Below are 20,713 nucleotides of genomic sequence, written 5' to 3' on the forward strand. Positions count from 1 at the left end.
CATATTACGATTTCCCTTCATTATAACATCTTTGGTTGAAATTTTATTGAATTTTAACTGCGCGCCACTCTACGCATGGCGCTAGCAACATAAAAAAAAATCAACACCTAAACGATCATGCACTTTGATATTCTCAAAACTTTTACTTGCTTTGTTACAAAAGCTTGCTCGAAATATCCAGGTTTCCGGTTATGAATATTTAGTAACTCTTTGCTGTGAGCTTTACCCGCAATCACGCTACATGTAGTCAGCGAATTATGCTGACTCGACCAATCAATGAAATTGATATCGTTGTCTGATGTGAAAATCCAGCAGGCGTACGTGGTCAATCTTGACTTCATATGTTTAGCTGTATCACAAAACCAAATCCGCGCGATTGGGGTGTTTCTATATCTGCTGTATAACTTGTTATTGGGGTACTATCGGTCGCAATTATGGAAAGACGTTTTACACTCTGCTCAATATCAACAGCAATACTCAGAAGATATTGATTCCATGGGGTTATTATATCATTTAATTGCCCCAGTCGATACACTTGGCGACGTGTAAAACGTCAATATGTAGGGTACTTCCGCATTGTGGCATTATTTGTCGCTAGGTATTGTGTACATTAATATGGGCTATCACTTCACTGAAATATAGGTTCGGAACTAGCAATATGACGTCTCGAGGTTCACGTTCGCGTTCACACAGAACCTTTCAAAAAGGTTCGCGTTCACACGAACCTGAACCTTTCAGAGGTTCACACCGTCCCTATATTATACGTTGTTTTGAAATCTCCATATTGGCTCAAGACCAGCGTTTGGCAGTGGCCTGACGATGAACTACGAGTAATATTAATAAAAGCCCAAGAGGTGTTAGCGCTAAAAGGGTGAATAGAAACCGGCTACGGATATATGTGCGAATGTGTATGTATTGTTCGTTGTAAACGTTTACCAAATATGACAACTTGGCGCATTTCTGCAGCATAATGGCTTACTTTCTATTGCTTTCCCGTGTGAACTGGTCGAAACGATCGATTAATTAGAGTCGATTAATTAGATCGATAGAGTCAATTCATGTACATTATATATATTCATGACATTTAGTTGTGAATATACTATTATGGGAATATTGGATATTCAGTGACTTCTGAAATGGGTGAAATAGTCATACCCCGTTCTTCATCTATTCATTTCAAACATTGTGGTCTTTCGAGTACTACGGTCATATTACACCAAGCTGATACTCCTTAGTATCATTTTCGGTGTATCTATTTGTAGCACGGCTCACTTACGTTCCCGGCTTTTGTGAGACACCGCTCACAGGAATCGCATGGCTAGGAGGAGCCTAGAAAATAGCGACACATAATATGTAAACTCTAATACTGCAATACCACCACTGGAGGAAAGAGTCATTACAAACAACTATTAAATCAATATTTATACTGGTTTAGAATGCCATAAATACATTGTAGTATTGAAAGAGTCCTCGAAGGACCCTAAATGTCCTCTTTTTGTGAATTTACGTAATAAAATGCGATCACAAACTAAGACTCCGACGCAGCGAAAGCCAGAGTAGGCAAGACAAACAACGAGAAATACGGCGCGACGGGTATTTCGGGAGTAGAGGTGGAATATACGGCCTTTCCATTACCACAGAAGTTTCGTAATAATCGGGCAATTCAGGAGTCAAGTGAGTGAAAGTGATGACCTATTTTTTTATTCAACGCAGTACTTTTGGTCGAAAAGTTTCCAAAATCACCAGTTTTCTTTTCCGGTACTACAGCTTTCAGGATTTTTTTGAAATATGGTAACCCTGTCCAGTAGGCTACACCAGTGGTTCTCAACCTTTTTCACCTCGCGGACCGGTAAAATTTCCGAAAATGTCTGGCGGACCGGTGGAGTTTCAAAAATTGAAAGGAAGCCAATATGTGAAATATGCAACCGTTTTATGCAATCATATGGTGCTGGAGAGTGACATTTATAGGGTTTTTATCGTAATTAATTATCTTTGTGATGGCATCCATGTGATTTTATGGTATTGAGTCTACTGTGTCGAGGTAAAATTGTCCAGATAAACGTGCTACCGCCGAGAGAGAGAGATGATATTCTTTTTCGCCTGCACCATCGAGATGCTTTGACGACGGAGTTGCGATACGGCGCCATGAGGTCATCTAGTCTGCGCCCCCGTTTTTTTCTCCTCCATGCTATCCGTGATTGCTGAGCGCCTAGCAGGATAGCTGCGGATACCAATTTTCGAGTCTTTGGTATGACCTGGCCGGGAATCGAACCCACGACCTACCGCTCGAGAAGCCGGACGCATAACCATTACATAACCATTACATTAACCATGTCACAAATACATCTACGAATGGTAGCCTATCAATTGACATGGAAATCGTTTTCCATTCTTCCCAAAAATGTTTTTACAATTTTATTGCATGCCGGAAGAAGAATTATGAGCTATTACCTCTGTTACCACGTAACTGGCCTGCTGAGATCTCGTTTAAACTTCAGGCTGAGCTTCATTTCTTAAGATTGGCTCGGCAACGTAGTCTACTCACTACCGCATAGTCGATGTAATGAACCGTCGCATCGAAGAGTCCAATAACGATCGCCACTAACATATACAGAGGCGTAGAAGTGTATTATACATGGATGCCAAACGCATTTCCACGTAGATCGTGTAATAGCGCCTGTGAGGATAGCAATACCTCAATAGTGTTACTGGCAGCCACCTGCAGTTCAAATGTAGTTCCAACAAACCGAGATAATAAACTTCAGCGGCGGGGAAATTTGTTACCTGATATAATTTGATCATCTTTACTTCTCAATTCTCAAATTTGTCGCCTGCAACAAAACATTGCGCCTTGAGCCTACTTTTTACCTGCAGTGCTGGCACGCTACCCAACAATCGCAATGTGAATGTCTGTGTCGGTAATTCTAAATCGCAAACGTGAACATCTCTTCCAACTTAGTTCATTTGTCGATGGTGGAAATGTCTTCCTAGGTGTTGGAGGTTTATATAGGCTCCTACTCGCCTTGCGATCTGCAAAAGCAGTGTCTTACAAAAGGTGGGCCGTGCTATTAGTTGGCATCTCAGGAATCAAAATAAAGTAATGTCTGTATGATGTAATATTCAATTGATTCAATTTAATAATCAATTGACCATCGATGACGAAGACATGGCATGAATACTACTACAAATGTAGAAACAGAATAAGGTCATCAACCTGCGTCATGTCCCTGTTCTGTCTCTGGTTTTGATGGGGGTGACACGTAAAAGCTGAACAGTGAACACCTTCGGCTACACCTCAATAGCACGGTCCAATTGCCCGAGTTTAGTTATCACCGTCCTAAATGCTACTATATGGTGGGCAAACTAGCGTATATCACACCCATTGACAGTGGAGGCCCAGTTTGATTCATGGCAATGGAGTAGCAAGTTACGAAGCGTTGCAGATTTATGAGATTCTCCGCCTCTAAACTTCGCTGTGCTCAGAGCGCCTTTACTATAAAAAGCCCAGAGAAATACTCAATCCATGACCTAATGGGGGCGCCAGATTGAGATACTGGATTGAGATACCGTAACTATGGTCGTCTCTGCATATATCTGTTCACTTTATCGGCTTGAACATCGAGTGTCTTGATCGGGTAAATTCAATAGAAAAACCAACAATGAAATACTCAAAATTTGGATTTTTGTTATACTTCGACATAGTTTACCACATTTGCTCGCGCCACACCTGAGCAGTCCAATTGGCACACTAGTGTGCCGCGGCACACCGGTTGGGAACCACTGCCCTACCCTAATGTTACCTCACAAAGTTCTGAATCGGTTTAAAATTTGATGTTTTATTTAGTTTATCAATGGACAAGCCTTCAGCATTTCATCTTGAAATTAGGGTATAAAATTGTAATATACCTGGCGGACCGGCAGGAATGTCGTAGCGGACCGGAGGTTGAGAACCACTGGGCTACACTACATCACAGGTACAGTGTACACACCCTTGAGATCAGTACTCAAGTGACCATTGCCTGTCTCAAATAGCTTTCACGCCGATATCAATACTTCATCAACGAAAGTCCCAATGCTTTCTTCGCAGCGTTAGTCGTAGCCTACCTCAGCATAGAAAAGCATGTTTCAGAAGAATCTTCATGCATGGACATTTCTGTCAATTACTGATTGTACCCTCAGCCGTTACTAAGCGCTACGACACAGTCTTGCCAGTCAGCCAAAAGTCAGTTGTAGACCCTTGATAATTTTCAGCTACAATTGGTAACTTTGCCGAGATTTGAAAATGATTTGCTTCTTGAAAGCAATGCAAGGAGGTTATAAAGAACATTCTTGTTTTTTTTTTGTTCAAGGTACCCCCAAGCTGGCACTGAACACTATTATCGAAGACATTTATAACAACAAAGATAAAAATATCAATGGACGAATAGAGTGAGACATGTCCTTATAAACGTATTACCTGCACTCTCACATTGTTTTTAGTCGAAATATTGGTGATGTAAGCGTGGAAAATATTAATGTTTTTCATCATGATATTTCTGATTTGGAAAGAAGATACAAGTGGAGGTGGAGTTGCATCATGATGAGGGGTTATTTGCGGTCTGTGTTAGGAGACAATTTCTCAGTTCATAGACGCAAATCACGCAAACAAAACCATTATGGAAGTCTTTGAAGTGTTTGCATCCTTATACAAACTATGTTAACCGATATTTGTGCATATTAGGCCTAGGCTACTTCTTTTTGTTAGTGTGTTTGTTCGTCTAATAAGGAATTATGCGTTAATGGTCGGGTATAATTTTGAGTGAAACGAGAAATCAGAAAACTGACATTACTCGAAGACTAAGGACACTTTAGATTTTGTTTTGTATTCTGGTGAGTAGTTTAGAATAGCAAAACACTAGGGATGGTGTGAACATGAGGTTCCCGTTCGCGTTCTGAGTGTTAACCTCATAAATTTAGAGGTTCCCGTTCACAAACGAACCTTGGCAGGTTGTGCACTGTGAACCTTCTTCATATATTACAATTATCACTTCATTATAACATTTTTGGTAGAAATTTACTGCATTTCAACGCTGTGCATGACACTGGCAGCATAAAAAAAAACTAAACGAGTATCCACCTTGACAATCTCAAAAATTTTACTTTCTTTGTTACAGAAGTTTGCTCGAAATGTCCAGCTTTCCGTTTGGGAATATTTAGTGACTCTCAGCTGTGAGCTTGACCAGAAATCACACAACACCAATAGCAAAATACACTACATGTAGTCAGCGAATAATGCTTATTCTACGAAGCAATGAAATTGATATCATTGTCTGCTATGAAAAAAATCTAGCAGGCGTACGTGGTCAATGTTGACTTCATATGTTTTTTGTACCATAAAAATCAAATCCGTGCGATTGGGGTGTTGGCTACTGATGTATAACTTGTTAATGGGGTAATATCGGTAGCAAGTATGGAAACCCGTTTTACACTCTGCTCAATATCAACGTAGCAATGCTCAGACGTCGAATACATTGTCCGGTTCGGTCTAGCCCAGACCGGTAATGCGTATAAGCTTATATTCCCTAGCAAGTCTCCGTCGAAATTGTTGGCAAAGCGACGGAAGACATTGATTATTGTATCATTTGATACAATAAAACAAAAACCAATACAATCAACCTCCCCGTATTGCAAGTCGCTGAGGTGAATTCGGGGTGTATACATCGGACTCGGACTAGATGGAATGAGTCGGTAAGCCTACCCGATGGTTGGTATAAATAACAACCTCGATTTGATCCCGATAATAGCACATATACAATTATTATATGCTTATTACTCGAGTAGTCCTCGGTCGCGAATTCAAGCGCGAGATATGTCCAATAGTAAAGTCCCGACTCGAAAAGACCTACCGGACTTCGACCACTTACTCAATGCTTTTACCAGGAATCTTAAAATAGGGGGGGGCAGACCCAGGCATTTTTTTTTTGAAAAGGGGCGCTGGAGAAAAAAGGTTAAGAATCACTGCTGTAGGGTTACCATATTTTAGGAATCAGAAAAGAGGACACTTTTTTAAAATTTTCAGACTTAGAATACTGGAGAAAAATTCTGAAAAATGGTAATTTTTCCCGGCGTATGGTAACCCTATAATATAGGCTATCACACAGAACCTTTCAAAAAGGTTCACGTTCACACGAACCTCAACCTTTCAGAGGTTCACACCATACCTAAAAAAATTTACTCGACTGAAAGTTTTGCAAAATTTTGTTACATGGTGTAGTTCATCGACCGATAATCCAGGAAACAATATCGTACACAACAACGACGGAAAAGAATATTAAAGTTAAATAATGACTGTGTCGGAGGTAACTGGCGGATTTCAACCCAACGTTGATGTGATTGTACTTTTCGGACTTCACCGCGTGCAACCAGAAAAAAGGAAATATTCCTGTTATCAAAGCTCCAGTCAGCGATACTAATCTTTCAAGAATGACGATAAAACCCTGTAAAGATATACATCTTGTCAGAATATTAAACCGATCTATATAACGGATAAAATATGCTATGTAGGCCGTCTGCAGTACGGTGGTCAAAATCAGCGTGTTCGGGAGTAAATAATATATATATGAAGTTGGGCGACGAGGGAGATTCAGTCAGCTTATTGATTTAATTGGTAACGAGTCGGGAGTAAAATCTCAGTGTTAGCCCAAAACAAAAAATTCTTGCAGTCACAAAGAACTACACCAGTTAACTTGACCTATATACTTCACGAAGCGGAGCTATCCCCACACGAAGCGGTGTAATTGGCTTATTTCCATGACCTGGAATGGGTGTTAACGCATTATTGTGTTGCAACAAGTGTCATTGACCTGGTCTACCTAAACACGCAAACTATTTCACCTACCTTTGGATTGAAGACAGCCACTGTGTAAACAATCGCGTAAGACAGCATCCCCACGGCTGCACGCCAGGCGAAATTTTTTTGCAGCGATGGAAAACAATCTTTGAACATCATCCTTTCCGGGTGTCGAGAAATGACATCGTCCACCCAGCCGCACACTAAATCCGAAGCACGGGTCAGCACTGATGACGTGTAGGGTAGCGAATAGGGGCGATAATACAATTATAATTAGCCGTATGCACCAACATGTGCAAACTTTCATTTTGCACAGTCCAACTTGTTAGTTTGTAAAGAGCTGTTCGAAGTACGCAGCGCTGGTACTGAGATAAAAGAAGAAGTGACGCTGTACATTATACTCCAATACAACTCGAAGCAGTGGGTAAACAAGGCATGTGAAAACTACTCCAAGTGGAATTAGAAGAAGAAGGACTGCAAATTACTGAGTTCGTAGTTTTAAGAGTAGATTCGGTCGGCGGTGGGTATTTTCGGAAGTACAGGGGGGGATCTCCGCGACTGATTTAACACGACCACAAATAGGTGCGATTTTCGAAAATGCCTTTAGTTACTGTGATAGAGTTCAGTAGGAGAGTGGTCAGGTTGCTGTGGAAATTCACTGAAAACGTGACGTAAAATTATCCGGCAATCACCGTCTCCTTTATGAAAGTGAAAGTTTAAAAAGTAAGTTATTTGTCTGTACAATGTGAAGTAGCAGTGGAATTAGTCAAAAAACAGTAGGCCTACTTGAGTAAGTAGTGCATGTAGGCAAACTCTACTTGAGTCCTCCGGAAAAGTAGAAGAACTTCGTTACTGATCACCTCGGATTATAACCGGGTCATCGGGTTCTTGGCGTGTTCTTGCAAGACTCGTGATCACACGAACTCCGTGATGGATTTTATACTCAAGTTCAAAGTCGTATCAGATACTCTACTATAGTATCGTTCTCACTGCCCAATGTCACGCCCATAACTATAGTTCGTTTCAAAGTCATCTATTTGGTGTGCATATAAATATCCAGTTTAGCAAAAGTCGGAAACCCTCAACTGGGATATCTCTCAAAATCATTTTTTGGGGAAACTATAATCTATGCTTATGCTCATCTATGCTCTCTACCCGCGAAGTAATGGGATTTCAGTTGAACACGGCCTATATAACAGCTACGGCGAGCGGTAGACAAAGCTGCGAGAATATGTGATGTATTTTATGACGTTTCCAATACAATTCAAGGGAACCCAACATACTTGCGTGATGCATAGACGTCGCAGCAATGATAAAGGAAACCGTAGTGCTGATTGCAATGAACAACTGGATGGCCAATGCGATCCACTTCAAGCTGTCGTGGTTCTTCAGCAAAATCTAGATAAGAACATGGGCCATATCATATCTGGTATTGTACAATAGTCGTGTTTTCCAAAGAAGTGTAGAGAAAGCAAGATAAAGCATCAATCGACTCGAACACTGTAGATATCTTTTTTAATCGTACACTCATTCTTATTTGCCTCCTATACCTATTAACGTCTTGGATGACGTTTGTATTGTGAGAATTAGAATGTAATTTGGGGATGAGTTTGTATCGCCTTTATGGATTTGACTCTTCGCATGAGAATCGCGTGGAATAGACACTATAACACGATATCTGACTATTTTGCAATATACTACCTATTTGTCGTGGCATTAATCATTTGCGGTAATTGCAAAGATACATCCTGCATTTCGATATTAGCCACATCGGATCGACTGATAAAAGCATGTAACCCGCGACCAATTCAACTTTTTGAAGCAACTAATTCTATTACTTAAATAACTTTTATTTTCTATACTTCCATACCTGAGGTAATTTTGACATGGCTTAGAAATCGCTACTAATACTTGTAATTAGGTATAATTTTACGTCGTAACGTTTTTGTCTACTCGAATAGCTATGTTGACTGATGCCCCTGATCAGAGAAGAAGAACTCCAACTACAGTGCAACGTATCTATTTCAAGAAGTCGGCGGTCTGTATGCGCAATTAAATTTTGTCACACAGATGAGGCCGTTTGAATGATATTTTCACTTACAAATCGTGATGCACTCCAACCGAACGCTACTTGACATAAGGGTTGTAACCAAGTTACAAGGTTCTGAGTCACAAGTCAATCTCACTTTTATAGTTTTGACTCGAGACAAGTCGAGTCATTTTCAATTCACCACCGAGTCAAGTCCGAGTCCTGGTCACGGAGTAGAGTGTCGAGTCCGAGTCAAAATCATTGTGTTCGCTGTTCAGTTCCGAGATAATGTCATGTGAAACCCACTGTTTACAGCTCTGCTCGGTGATGTCGAATGCTTCGCATTCATAATATACTAATTTTCCTCACTTTTAACAGTTTCAGGAAGCATTTTCAAGTACCCGTACTAATGGACGAAATAATAAAATAGTGTGATAACTTTATTATTCTTCGAAATTACAATGAAGTACCTGTCTTTGTACTCCCAATCTCGAGTCATGTGACTTGTCCAAGTCATGAGCAATGACTCGAGTACAAGTCGATTCAATACACAAATTGACTCTCTAGTCGAGTCTTTTTTCATTTTTAAGAAAAGGACTCGAGTTAAGTCGGGTCACCAAAATAAATCGACGATTAGCCAATTAAGAGCCATGGTTTCATGATTACTAGTCTTCTCGCCGTTTTATGGTCAGTGGCACGCCCATTCTTCGGCAGCTACTTTCAAACGGTTTGCCCGAAATCTTAGCGGCTTTCCAGTGAGCTTATTTCAAGCCAATTGTTGTTTTTGTCAATTTAATATAGGAGGAAACATTACAAGGGAGTATTTTCGAGATTTTCCGAATTTTGGACAACCCTGAAGGTCATCTTTCTCAGGTTGGCAGACTTGGATTCATTCATGCAGTGACTCATAAAAATTTTCAATACTTTCAGTCATGGATAACTAAAACATGTTTCAGATTAGAAATTTTCTTTAAGGGTAGATAGAGACTATCTGCGGGGTGCTCAAATCCCCGTCGCGGACTGGATCCGGCCTTGTCTAAGATATAGTGGCTTATCTTTTGCATATCTGAACAAAATATTGTTAAGTATCGTCACCTTCTTTTGGTAGAACAATTTTTGGTTGGATCGTGCGACTGAAATTTATTCTGCATGAAAGTGCTGATGGTGCTCAAAAAGGTTAAAAAGCACTGCTCTAAATTATACCGATCAAGAGCCGTTTACAGAGAATTGAATTTCGCACCGTAAAATTTCAGGTCTTATGGTTCCAATTATTCAAATATTTGGCTCGTCTGAAAGTTTTATACCGTATGAGTCATTGCATATCTTACAGCTCAAGCAACTTTTCGGTTCGGACCCGGACCTATTTGATCAGCCTGCTTTATCAACATCCGATTCGGCTAATCAGACGATTCCTTAAATGAGAGATCTGACAGATTCTCGACTGAAGACCTCATGAATTCGGATAGATATATAAAATGCAGGGTGTCGACTATCAAGTATTAGAGCTGACGAAGGGCAAAGGCAAACGCCAATTGACCACCAGCTACCGAAACTTCTCCACTTTATACCTTGATGGCGTTCACCTTAGCATTTTTTCATAAAACTTTACCTTTGTTAGCGGAGCTGTCGCTATTTGTCCCCTTTCTTTTGCCCTAAAAGGAGAATTTCAGGTTCCAACCATGGTTTCAACAAATTATTCAGATAGACCAGGGGTCACCAACACGCGGCTCGCGAGGTCACATTCTGCGGCCCGCGACCTGATTTGAAATCTCGGAAGAACGCTTAGTAAAGAATTTCAAAATGCTGAAATTGATTTCAGTTTAAACATGTTGTTGCTGTTGTCGTTCACAGCAAGCTATTCTCCTGTGCCCAATATCACTATTTCTCAGTAGCAGATACGGCTTCGGCGCTGGTAATATCATTCTTTAGTCCAGATGTGACCAATCTGCGGCAGTAGAAGGAATATTATGTGGCCGTCGACACTTGATTCGATTAGGATGTGTTAGCGGCCGTCAATTTGCAAATTGAATTCACGAATATACTCCCGAATTAATGAGAGGTTTGAATGATTTTTGAAATTTTCTTCGCGCTACGCGGAGTTCATTGTGAGTTAATTTTGGATTTTTATACTGTAGTTTCCTTTGTAACCTGAGCCCCACAGATCAGATGCGAACAGCAGAGGAAAATGATGCGTCATAAACAAATACCAATTTATATTCGTGGTCTCTTCATCGCGAAGGAAATTTGTTTCTGGTAGTCATACGTTTGGACGAATCCAATATTTTTCAACTACACCGACAATCCTGATTGGAGGTCAAGAAATAACAGCATGCAACAAAGAGGTCTTATAACAATTAGGCCCACCCAAAGATGCAGAACAGCAATAATAACTTGCAGGGTTGTAACCAAGTCACAAGGTTCCGAGTCGCAAGTCAATCTCACTTTTACAGTTTTGACTCGAGTCAAGTCGAGTCATTTTCAATTATCACAGAGTCAAGTCCGAGTCCAAGTCAGCTAGTAGAGGGTCGAGTCCGAGTCATAGAGTTTTGACTCGAGTCCGAGTCCAAGTCATTGTGCTGACTGTTCGGTTCCGAGTTAATGCCACGTGAAACCCACTTTTTACAACTTCTTGGTGATATCGAATGCTACGCATTCATAATATTCTAATTTTCCTCATTTTAACAGTTTCTGGTAGCATTTTCATGCACCAGTACTGATAGAAGAGTCCGAGTCCGGTCCGAGTCACGCGCAATGACTCGAGTACAAGTGAGGTATCGTGAGCATCTCATAGTTCAAAATACAATGAAAGTGATGATCATGATATTTTTTGTTGGGTTTGTATTTCTTCAATGATATTTTTGTGGTAACCATGTCCGTCGCTCATGCTAAAGAGCACAGCCTTGTACTGAAGTATAGTTATCAAAACGTGATTGTTAATCTGCATTGCCTATTTTTACCTCGATATTGAAATCATGCGGCCCGTGACCTCTACAAATTTTGAAAAGTGGCCCGCGACTCGTTTTGAGTTGGCGACCCCTGGCCCTGAAATAGACCTTACCCTGCAATCGTTAAGGTGGGATCACAGGTATTGAAACCGCTGGGCGTCGTCCACATATCGATGGTCATAGAATCTACGCTGTTACAAGTATCAGTTGTTTGCGGTACGATTTTCAGAACGCTCCAACACCTACAATAAAGGGAAAGGTAAAGGGTTATTCAAGTAGGATTTATTCTTGCGAAATATTTGACACAATTCAATCTCAGCATCACAATTTTGCCTATGGGAGTATCTGAACGAGGCATCATTCAGTAAAGTGATAGTTCGTGGTTTGAAACACCGTTTCCACCTTCCACTCAATGATTAGCGAGGCGGAAATCGATATTATTGAGGCAGTGGCATAGAGGATATCGCGGGTATTTAAAGTTACTTCGAGGGTGACAAGGAAAATGTCCCGTCGCACACTGTATAGTAAGAGAAGGTATCTGCCCCGTACTGCATGGTGGCCGACACAACTTCACGATACTACACCGTCGGTTAGGGAGGTAGATAGCTGATACCGCAATGTTCCACTGCGCTGCGATTGTCGGATTGTTAGCCAACAGTCGTTGACGCAGCCTAATTATATTTGCTTATTCCGACGACAGGTCATGAACTGCCTCACTTGCCTCTCCTGCATGACCGCATGTCACTTATCGAGCCTGGATATCTGTTTCGATATGCTATCATATCTTGTAGGCTATGATATTTTGCGTAACTCAGTATGATCTAGCCGTTGGTTGAAGTTGAAAATGCGTCGCCGGTCGCCATGTCGTACGTTGAAACTAAATTAAAAGGAAACAGTACTTATTGAGACATAATACCATAATATATCCAGTACGAAGCACGTAGTTAAGGCAGCAATTATCGAGTTTCTGAACACCGCCATGTGCTTCTTATCCGCCTGGAAATTCTCAAACAACACTGGCATCAGCTAAAAACAAAACAAAATTGATAATAAAGCTATTACGATTTCATAAAGGGACCAAGCTATTTGGGTCATGTGTAGGGTCACCATATTTTGAGATCCGAAAAAGCACAGTTTTCACAGCTCATATAAGATGAAGTATATCATTCATTAATGCAGGAAATTTGGCTGCTAATATTGATGGGTTGACTACAAATGGTCGTTTTACGATTCGACTCCCAAAAGACCAGTCCCTGCGTATTATAATCGGTTTGGGTTGACGTTTTTTTAACCTTGCCGTTGAAATCCAGACTTCACGTATATTATAGCATTGTTTAGTTTTAACTGTACGATCGCCTGACTCTCAAAGCTATAATGGAGGACGAATCGCGAAGTAGGATGACATTTGAAATTTATTGAAAAAAGAGAACAAATCCTCCTACAGGAGGGCGTATGTTATAACTTATAACCCTACTCTTTGTTTCATGTTTGCACTACGCTCTTCCCATTTGCACAGTTCGGTGAAGGCACGCAATTCAAATAGGTCTGTATAGACCTACAATCAATATATTCCACAAATATTGTATTGTCCCTGATCTATCACTTTTCGTATTATACGGTAAAGTATACAAAGAATATTTGTAAAATTATTGGTATAGATTTTCGTTGAAGCATAGCATACATTATACAATGTTTAGTTGTTGCAAATAAAAGGCTTTATTATTGTAGATTCAGGAAGTAGTGCTGGGTGGATCGACGAATTATCTGGTCATACTCCGATCTTGTTTTTAAAGCTTAGGTCCGAATCCGGTCCGAATCCTATAGCATGGATTTTAGAAATGACCGTGATCCGGTCCGAAAAACTCCGATTATAATTATCTACTCACAGAATAGTATTGAATATTGATTGAAACAATGCAAACAGGAAAAAAGCTCACAGATCAATCTCAACCCCTATCTGAAGTTATTATGCCAACTTGGACTTAACATGTGGCTTATTTCCATGAACGTTTCACTTTGAATATTGATTCGAGGGTGGAAGAGGGTAACGCTGTCCTCTTCTTAGTTAAAAGTACTGATCCGGCTCCGAACCGGCGAAAAATGAAAAAGTCCGGCCGGATATCTGATCTGGTTTCGGTCTATGCCCAGCTTTATCGGGAAGTAGTAGTTTTATTACACTTCGCACGGCGTGAATATAATAAATATTGACCAAAAACGTACTGAAAATGTAATATGCGATGTTTTCTCACCGTGTTGACACCAACTAAAGTCACAACGCCCAACAAAAATGGCTGATCGATGTATGTCCAATCGTCAACAATGGTTCGACTATTGCTGCCACCGACGTAAACTGTCACAACAATCTAGGAATAGTGTAATGTTATAGAAAATTCTACGAACCCAATAAAATAACTAGAACAGACCGTCACAAAAATCAAAGTTCCTTTTACCAGTGTCAGAAGAGCGACAGTTGTTTTTACGATTCGATACCCGAAAACAACAAGGAAAGCCAAAATCCAAGTAAAATAGGGCGTCACTGATCCAGCACTAAAAATTTTCAAACGGAAATTTAGATTCGGCTGTTAAGACAAAGTATTGCTAAAACTTTTTTCAAAACACAACTGTTTATAACATGTATAAACATGTTTGAACATGTTTAAACATGTTAAAACTAAAAGGTCAATGTTTTTCAAAACCGGTACAACTTTGCACCTCACTAGGCCAACTATCGCCGTGTATGATTGAATAGAATACTCAAAACGCCGAGTTATTGTTGCTATATAAGTAGATAAGCCTTCTGTGCATGCCTCTTATTGATTTTGACAAGTGAAAATCAGGGCTTTGGATTTGGAGCTGGAGCAAGGAGCTGGAGCCCCGGAGCCGTGCATTTTCATCGGAGCCCGAGCTGGAGCCGGAGCTCTACATAAAATTCAAGAGGAGCCGGAGCCCGAGCTGGAGCCAATCTATGAACAGTAACTCCGGCTCCGTTGTATTGCTTAAGATGCTATGCTTTTACTGATGGCTGCGTAAATTGTAAATATAGCTATTCTGTAGGACCTTGACGTCGCCATTATTTATAACTGAAACGCTTTATCCCTCCATCTTACTTCCGGTTACATCCATTAGTACAGGGAATCTCAACCTCTTTTTGGCTGTGGCCCATTTTCCAGTTTAAAAATGTTCTTTGGCTCACCTTTTATACTAGAGTCATGGTCCTGTTCAATGCGTGATAATCACTGGCTCCGATATGCCTTTTTCTCTCAATTGTGCGCATACTAATTCTATTTAAAGCTAGACCATTGCAGTCATGAAATCGCGCCAAGCGCGACAAAACTTTTAGGCTGAATAAATCTCGAACAAACGACCATCGAAAAATATACGCGCACCTTAGAGCTCCCCCAAATTGGCGGTTTATGGTGCACAACGGCCCAGCTAGATCGTAAAGTCTTGTGTACGTTATGGCCGTCCGCTGTTCCTCTCACGTCGCGAAACCCAATGATAACCATTCTGGGCCAGCTTCAAACAATTCTTTGGTGAATAGGATACTACAGGGAAGAGGAGAAAGAATATTTCGATGTGCAAGCTGTACAATGCACATATAGTATGTCTTGTACGTATACTGAAGTTGCGATGTCAGAACATTCAATCTAATGATACAACCAATTCATGTGACTCTTACAATACGTACAACGATTTCAAGGCCCGACATTTTCAACCGAAACCAAAGTTTATTTTGCTGCGCTAAATCCAAAATCCCATACGCTTCGTTGCGATGGTGCCGTATAATTGCACATGATATTGATAATTGGTAATAAATTGCAATAATACAACCTGCCAAAGTACTGTAATTCTACATCAAATACACTCCAGTCCGAGTTTAATGCACAATGCACACCCTTTCCAACGGCATGCGACATGTGACTCTGCTGGAATACTTGGTTACTTCTGCATTACCTTCCAGTTATATATTACAAAATCTAAATTGTTTTCGTTGCTGTTAGCCGTTGGTTGTCATAGCCTGGTAATAAGAGCCGCCGTTTTCCCCCTCCTATTTTCGAGAGACTCGATACGTGTCACTACTCATATCATGGTCGGATAAAAAGCTTTATCTAGCGTACGTATACTTCGATAATATGAATATATTTCTGTGCAAATAACTTAACAAATATAACTAAACTTTCACTAATTCTACAATCCTCCTAGCACAGTGGTTCTCAACGGGGGGGGGGGCGTGAAACATCTGAAGGGGGGCGCGCAGAAGCGGTCAACTGAAAATAATTTTTGCGCTCTGCGCGATTTACCTCCAATTCACGCGTGTTTCTCTATATATAGACCGATTTTCATATTTTTGAATTCTCTCGTCAACAGTCATAACCTTCCATGCCATCAAACAATCTGTTGGGGTTGCTAGCATCCCCGTTGGATTTTGTGATATGATGATAAGGGGGCGCGAAATTTTTCGCTATCATAAATGGGGAGTGTCTAAAAAAGGTTGAGAACCACTGTCCTAGCAGCTCTGTGGCCCAACTCAAAATGCACCTCTGGCCCACCAGTGGTTCATGGCCACAGGTTGAAAACCCCTGCATTAGTAAAAAGGTGCATAGTAGGCTAGCCAATACCCATAAGTAGCCTACGACTTATTCGGAGTAATCAAGTGGATTCGGTCTGCAACATACTCCAGTGGTTGTGGTTATACCGCTTACACTTCACTTCGGAGTTTTTGTATAGGGAAGTTTATGTTTTACAATTGATCAATTTGTCGAGTAGAAAGTGGTATTTGCACATGTTGCCGTCACTTTCATGAGGCAAATTACCATGAAAACCTGTCACTGCAGACGATCAGATTATAATTTCGAACACTAAACCTATTCCAGACTCTTGAATTGTGATAGTCAAAACTGTCATCGGCGATTGCCTAACAAAAGCCCTGGACGCCTTGTCCTATAATCTACTTCATCAAATTACTTACTCGAGGGCGTCTAGACGATTCGGTTCCTACTAATACATGAAATAGATTGGTGTCCTTATAATCGCAAATTTTACATGCAATTGAGTTTAATTTAAAGCATCAGTTTTACAAATGATTCATTTGACTGCATTGCCAATTCCATAGCAGTGGATCGTCGACGACCATGGAATACCTGCAATCCATCGGTGTTGACTTGTAGTAGGCCTATTCATCACATCTGATTTTGTCGAGTCTGAAATTAGTAATCCTTTAGGTTGCTTAAATATTTTTATAGCACACTAAGTAGGTCTATTTCGTAAGCAACACTTTGATGATTACGTCCATTTCATTTAAAGTTTCAAGAAAACCCAGTAAATACACGCCTGTATATCCCCAATACGTCGGGGAAGACAGATACAAAATAGTTACCTACCTTATTTGAAGGATATTGGCGTAGGCTTGCGATCCAGCCAGCGAGTATGATGTAAGAATACTAATACTGGTAACAAAATAGTAGGCCTATTATTGAATTATCTCAAACAATACATAAAGGTTCTACTTACAAAACGAATAAGATCGAGAACAGAAAGGCTGCTTGCATATATCGGTTAAGAAATAGCTTCCCGATGCTATAAACATTCGGTCCCGACAGCTCCGAGTTTTGGTACTTTGAATCTGGTGAATTATATTTTAAATCTTGTTAAGTTATTAACTTCGTATGAAGACCATATAGAAGCTATCATGTGATTTGTATTCTTATTACACGAGGCAAACAAATGCAGTGGTACAACTTTGATCGTCCATAAGGCTATATGCCATTGATTTGTTTTGATTTTACCAGTTAATATTATCATGGCGACATATGAGATTTCAGTAACTCAGTAAGTAGGATCGGATGGGGCTTTGGAATTTTACTGTTGGATCAGGTGACTGATGCAACAATAGACACCGGAGGGCGGACATTACCATAGAAGTCATTTACCAGGGTTGTGACCAAGTCACAAGTTTCCGAGTCATAAGTCAATCTCACTTTTATAGTTTTGACTCGAGTCAAGTCGAGTCATTTTCAATGTAATCACCGAGTCAAGTCTGAGTCCAAGTCAGAGAGTATAGGGCCGAGTCCGAGTCATAGTGTTGTGACTCAAATACGAGTCCAAGTCATAGTGTTGTGACTCAAATACGAGTCCAAGTCATTATGTTCACTGTTCAGTTTTCAGTTCAATCCGGTTCAACCCACTTTTTTCATCTCTGCTTGAGTGATATAGAATGGCTCGCATTCATGATATCGTAATTTTCCTCAGTCCTAACAGTTGCTGTCCCTATTTTCCAAGTATCAGGATTGACAGACAGAATACTCATAATGTAGTGACTCTACTATTCTTCGAAGTTACAATGAAATGTCTGTCTTGGCCGTCCTAGACCCGAGTCGTGACTTGGTTCGAGTCGTGCACAATGACTCGACTACAAGTCGAGTCAATACACAAATTGACTCGAGTCGAGTGATTTCACGCATTTGAAAAAATGCAAAATGGCTAAATAAAATATGATTATAGATGGACAATTTCGAAAGTATATTCAGTTATACCGTTATATTGGGCTGTATCGCCTAGTTCAGGGGTTCTCAGCCCTTTCTTGGCCGTGACCCATTTTCCGGTTTGAAAATGTGCTATGGCCCACCTCTTACCTTAGAGTCATAATCCTGGTAAATGCGTGGTAATCGACAGCGCTGATATGCCTAATTCTCTAAAATACGCGCATTTTTCTCTTACTGATGATATTTAAATCTAGACCTCCGGGGACATGAAATCGCGCGAAGCGCGACAAAAAATATTAAGTTGTGTAAATATCCTCTAACAAACGACCAACGAAATAATTTTGGGCCCTTCGAGCTCCCCCAATTGCGGGTTTGGGTGCGGCAGTTACGGCCCTCGTAGATCATAGGCTAAAACTCTTGAGTATATTATGATCGTACGCTGCACCATTCGCGTCACGAAACATAATGATCAGATCCCCGCATCCGCTGTGTAATTGGTACTTTAGTTCCACTATTGTGTGGAATATTATAATCATTCTGGGCCAGCTACGAACAATTCTTTGGTGAATGGGGTACTACAGAGAAGTCTTGCACCAAAACAACTGAAGATGCGATCTCAGAATATTCAATCCAATGATAGAATCAATTCATGTGACTCTTACATCATGTACAATGATTTCCGAGCCGGACATTATAAACCGACTCCAAAGATTAATGAGCCCCGTGAAATCCTCAATTCATTATGATTCGTTGCGCTGGTGCAGTATACCTCCACCAGAAGTTGATAATAATTTGCAATTATGGCTATTTTTATCTTACAATAATACGACCTGCCGAAGTACAGTAAATTTATACATCAATTACACTTCATTGCGAGTTCATGCATACCCCTTTCAACGGCACACGACATATGACCCTGCCGGAATACTTGGCATTACCTTCCAGTTATTATATACTCAAAATTATTTCAGTTGCTGTTAGCCATAGGTTGTCAGAGCAAGTGGGAAAAGCCGCCGTATCTCCCCAACGTTTTCGACTTGTACATACTGACTCCATACGTGCCACTACGTCTCATCAGAGTCTGATGAAAAGCTTTATGTACAGCCTACGTATAATTAGATAATACGAATATATTTTTAGCGATTACCAATTCTAAAACTTTCTAAATAGCTTTGTGGCCCACCTCAAATGCTGCTGTGGCCCACCAGTGGGCCATGGCCCACCCTTTGAGAGCCCATGGCCTAGTTGTTATGGCCATTCAACTCTTAAATGGTACTCAAACATATCCGAAGAGCTTCTTGGAGGTACAGAACTTCAATATACAATTGAGCAGTATATTGGGTTTATTTCAATATGAATATACTTGTTCCGACGCGGCACTGAAATCAATGAGTGGCGCTTTATCAGGTGTCGGGATCCTGTCTGCTGCACACTAAATCTGGCAATCTTGGTACTAAGCAAGCGTTGCGTATCTCAAATCTCTTCTGTTTCAAATACAAGCAGTCCAAAACATACAATACGGAATAGCTTGTTCAGAATATAGATACGTTAAATGGCGAGATTCGCAAGATTGCTTGCTCGTCCGATAGCAGTCGAAATAGAGAGAGAAATAACAGCAACAGAGCAATATAAAGGTAAACGAGAACGGACGGCGCAACAATTAAATTAACCAATCATCAACCAAAACAGAACAATTAAGACTTGTCGAAGAAAATAACGGAATGCAGTTGAATTAAACTGACTCACTAAAACATCCAAACTGATTAACTAAAAACATGACTCGTCAAAACACTCCCCCACTTGACCGACTATGATCGGTCAACAGATTCTTCCATCAGCAAATCTCTCCAGCCTGTCGTTCAACGAAATCCATGGATCAGGTTTCAACGAAACGTCCATTGACGCGGCTGTTTTAACTTCACCTTTGTGGTGGATTCGTCCCAACGCAGTAGGCAATAATGTGTCTGTATCGAAATCCCGAAACGCGGGAGTGGAAACGTCAACAGTTGATACCATACACTTAGCGTCAATCAATGGTCCCGCAGAAACGTGTAACAATTTGTGGTGGGGTTTCCCACAGCCAGTAACGGAACAACGCTCCTTACATTGATGAAAATGCTTCGGGTGGTCTTTGTGTCCTTTCGGGGATAAGCATCTAAAACACACTTTACCAGGCTTCATAACCAAGACAGCCAATCGCTGGGCGGGATTTAATTTCAGAAATTTAAAACAATCTTTCAATAAATGAGGTTTTGAGCAGTAGGTGCATGATAGCCGGACGGATTGAATCACGAGAGACTGGGCAGAAAATGCATTGTCAGGTTTATCGGTACCAACACTAACCAGCTCATCTTTATGTGGGGGCTTTTCACGTACGTCAACAGGGCAACGCCCATTCTGCGACTTACGCAACGATTCCATCGTCGCC

At 40.7% G+C, this 20,713-nt stretch overlaps 1 protein-coding gene across 1 annotated transcript in view; it reads right to left on the minus strand.

The window, feature by feature from the left end:
• Positions 1–1,554: 1,554 nt before the first annotated feature.
• Positions 1,555–20,713, minus strand: part of LOC145434440 (uncharacterized) — a 28,707-nt gene continuing 9,548 nt past the window's right edge. Inside the window, exons 5-14 of the mRNA XM_080311787.1 lie at positions 17,315–17,426; positions 17,185–17,250; positions 14,227–14,350; positions 14,053–14,166; positions 12,720–12,829; positions 11,917–12,045; positions 10,468–10,510; positions 8,113–8,227; positions 6,878–7,032; positions 1,555–6,476 (exon numbers count right to left, since the gene is read on the minus strand). Coding sequence (XP_080167913.1) covers positions 6,255–6,476; positions 6,878–7,032; positions 8,113–8,227; positions 10,468–10,510; positions 11,917–12,045; positions 12,720–12,829; positions 14,053–14,166; positions 14,227–14,350; positions 17,185–17,250; positions 17,315–17,426 — 1,190 coding nt within the window. The 3' untranslated portion in view covers positions 1,555–6,254. The remainder of the gene's footprint in view (positions 6,477–6,877; positions 7,033–8,112; positions 8,228–10,467; positions 10,511–11,916; positions 12,046–12,719; positions 12,830–14,052; positions 14,167–14,226; positions 14,351–17,184; positions 17,251–17,314; positions 17,427–20,713) is intronic.

This window comes from Botryllus schlosseri, chromosome 2 (genome assembly GCF_051294905.1).
Source record: "Botryllus schlosseri isolate E-star chromosome 2, Bs_hap1, whole genome shotgun sequence".
Classification (NCBI taxonomy): Eukaryota; Metazoa; Chordata; class Ascidiacea; order Stolidobranchia; family Styelidae; genus Botryllus; species Botryllus schlosseri.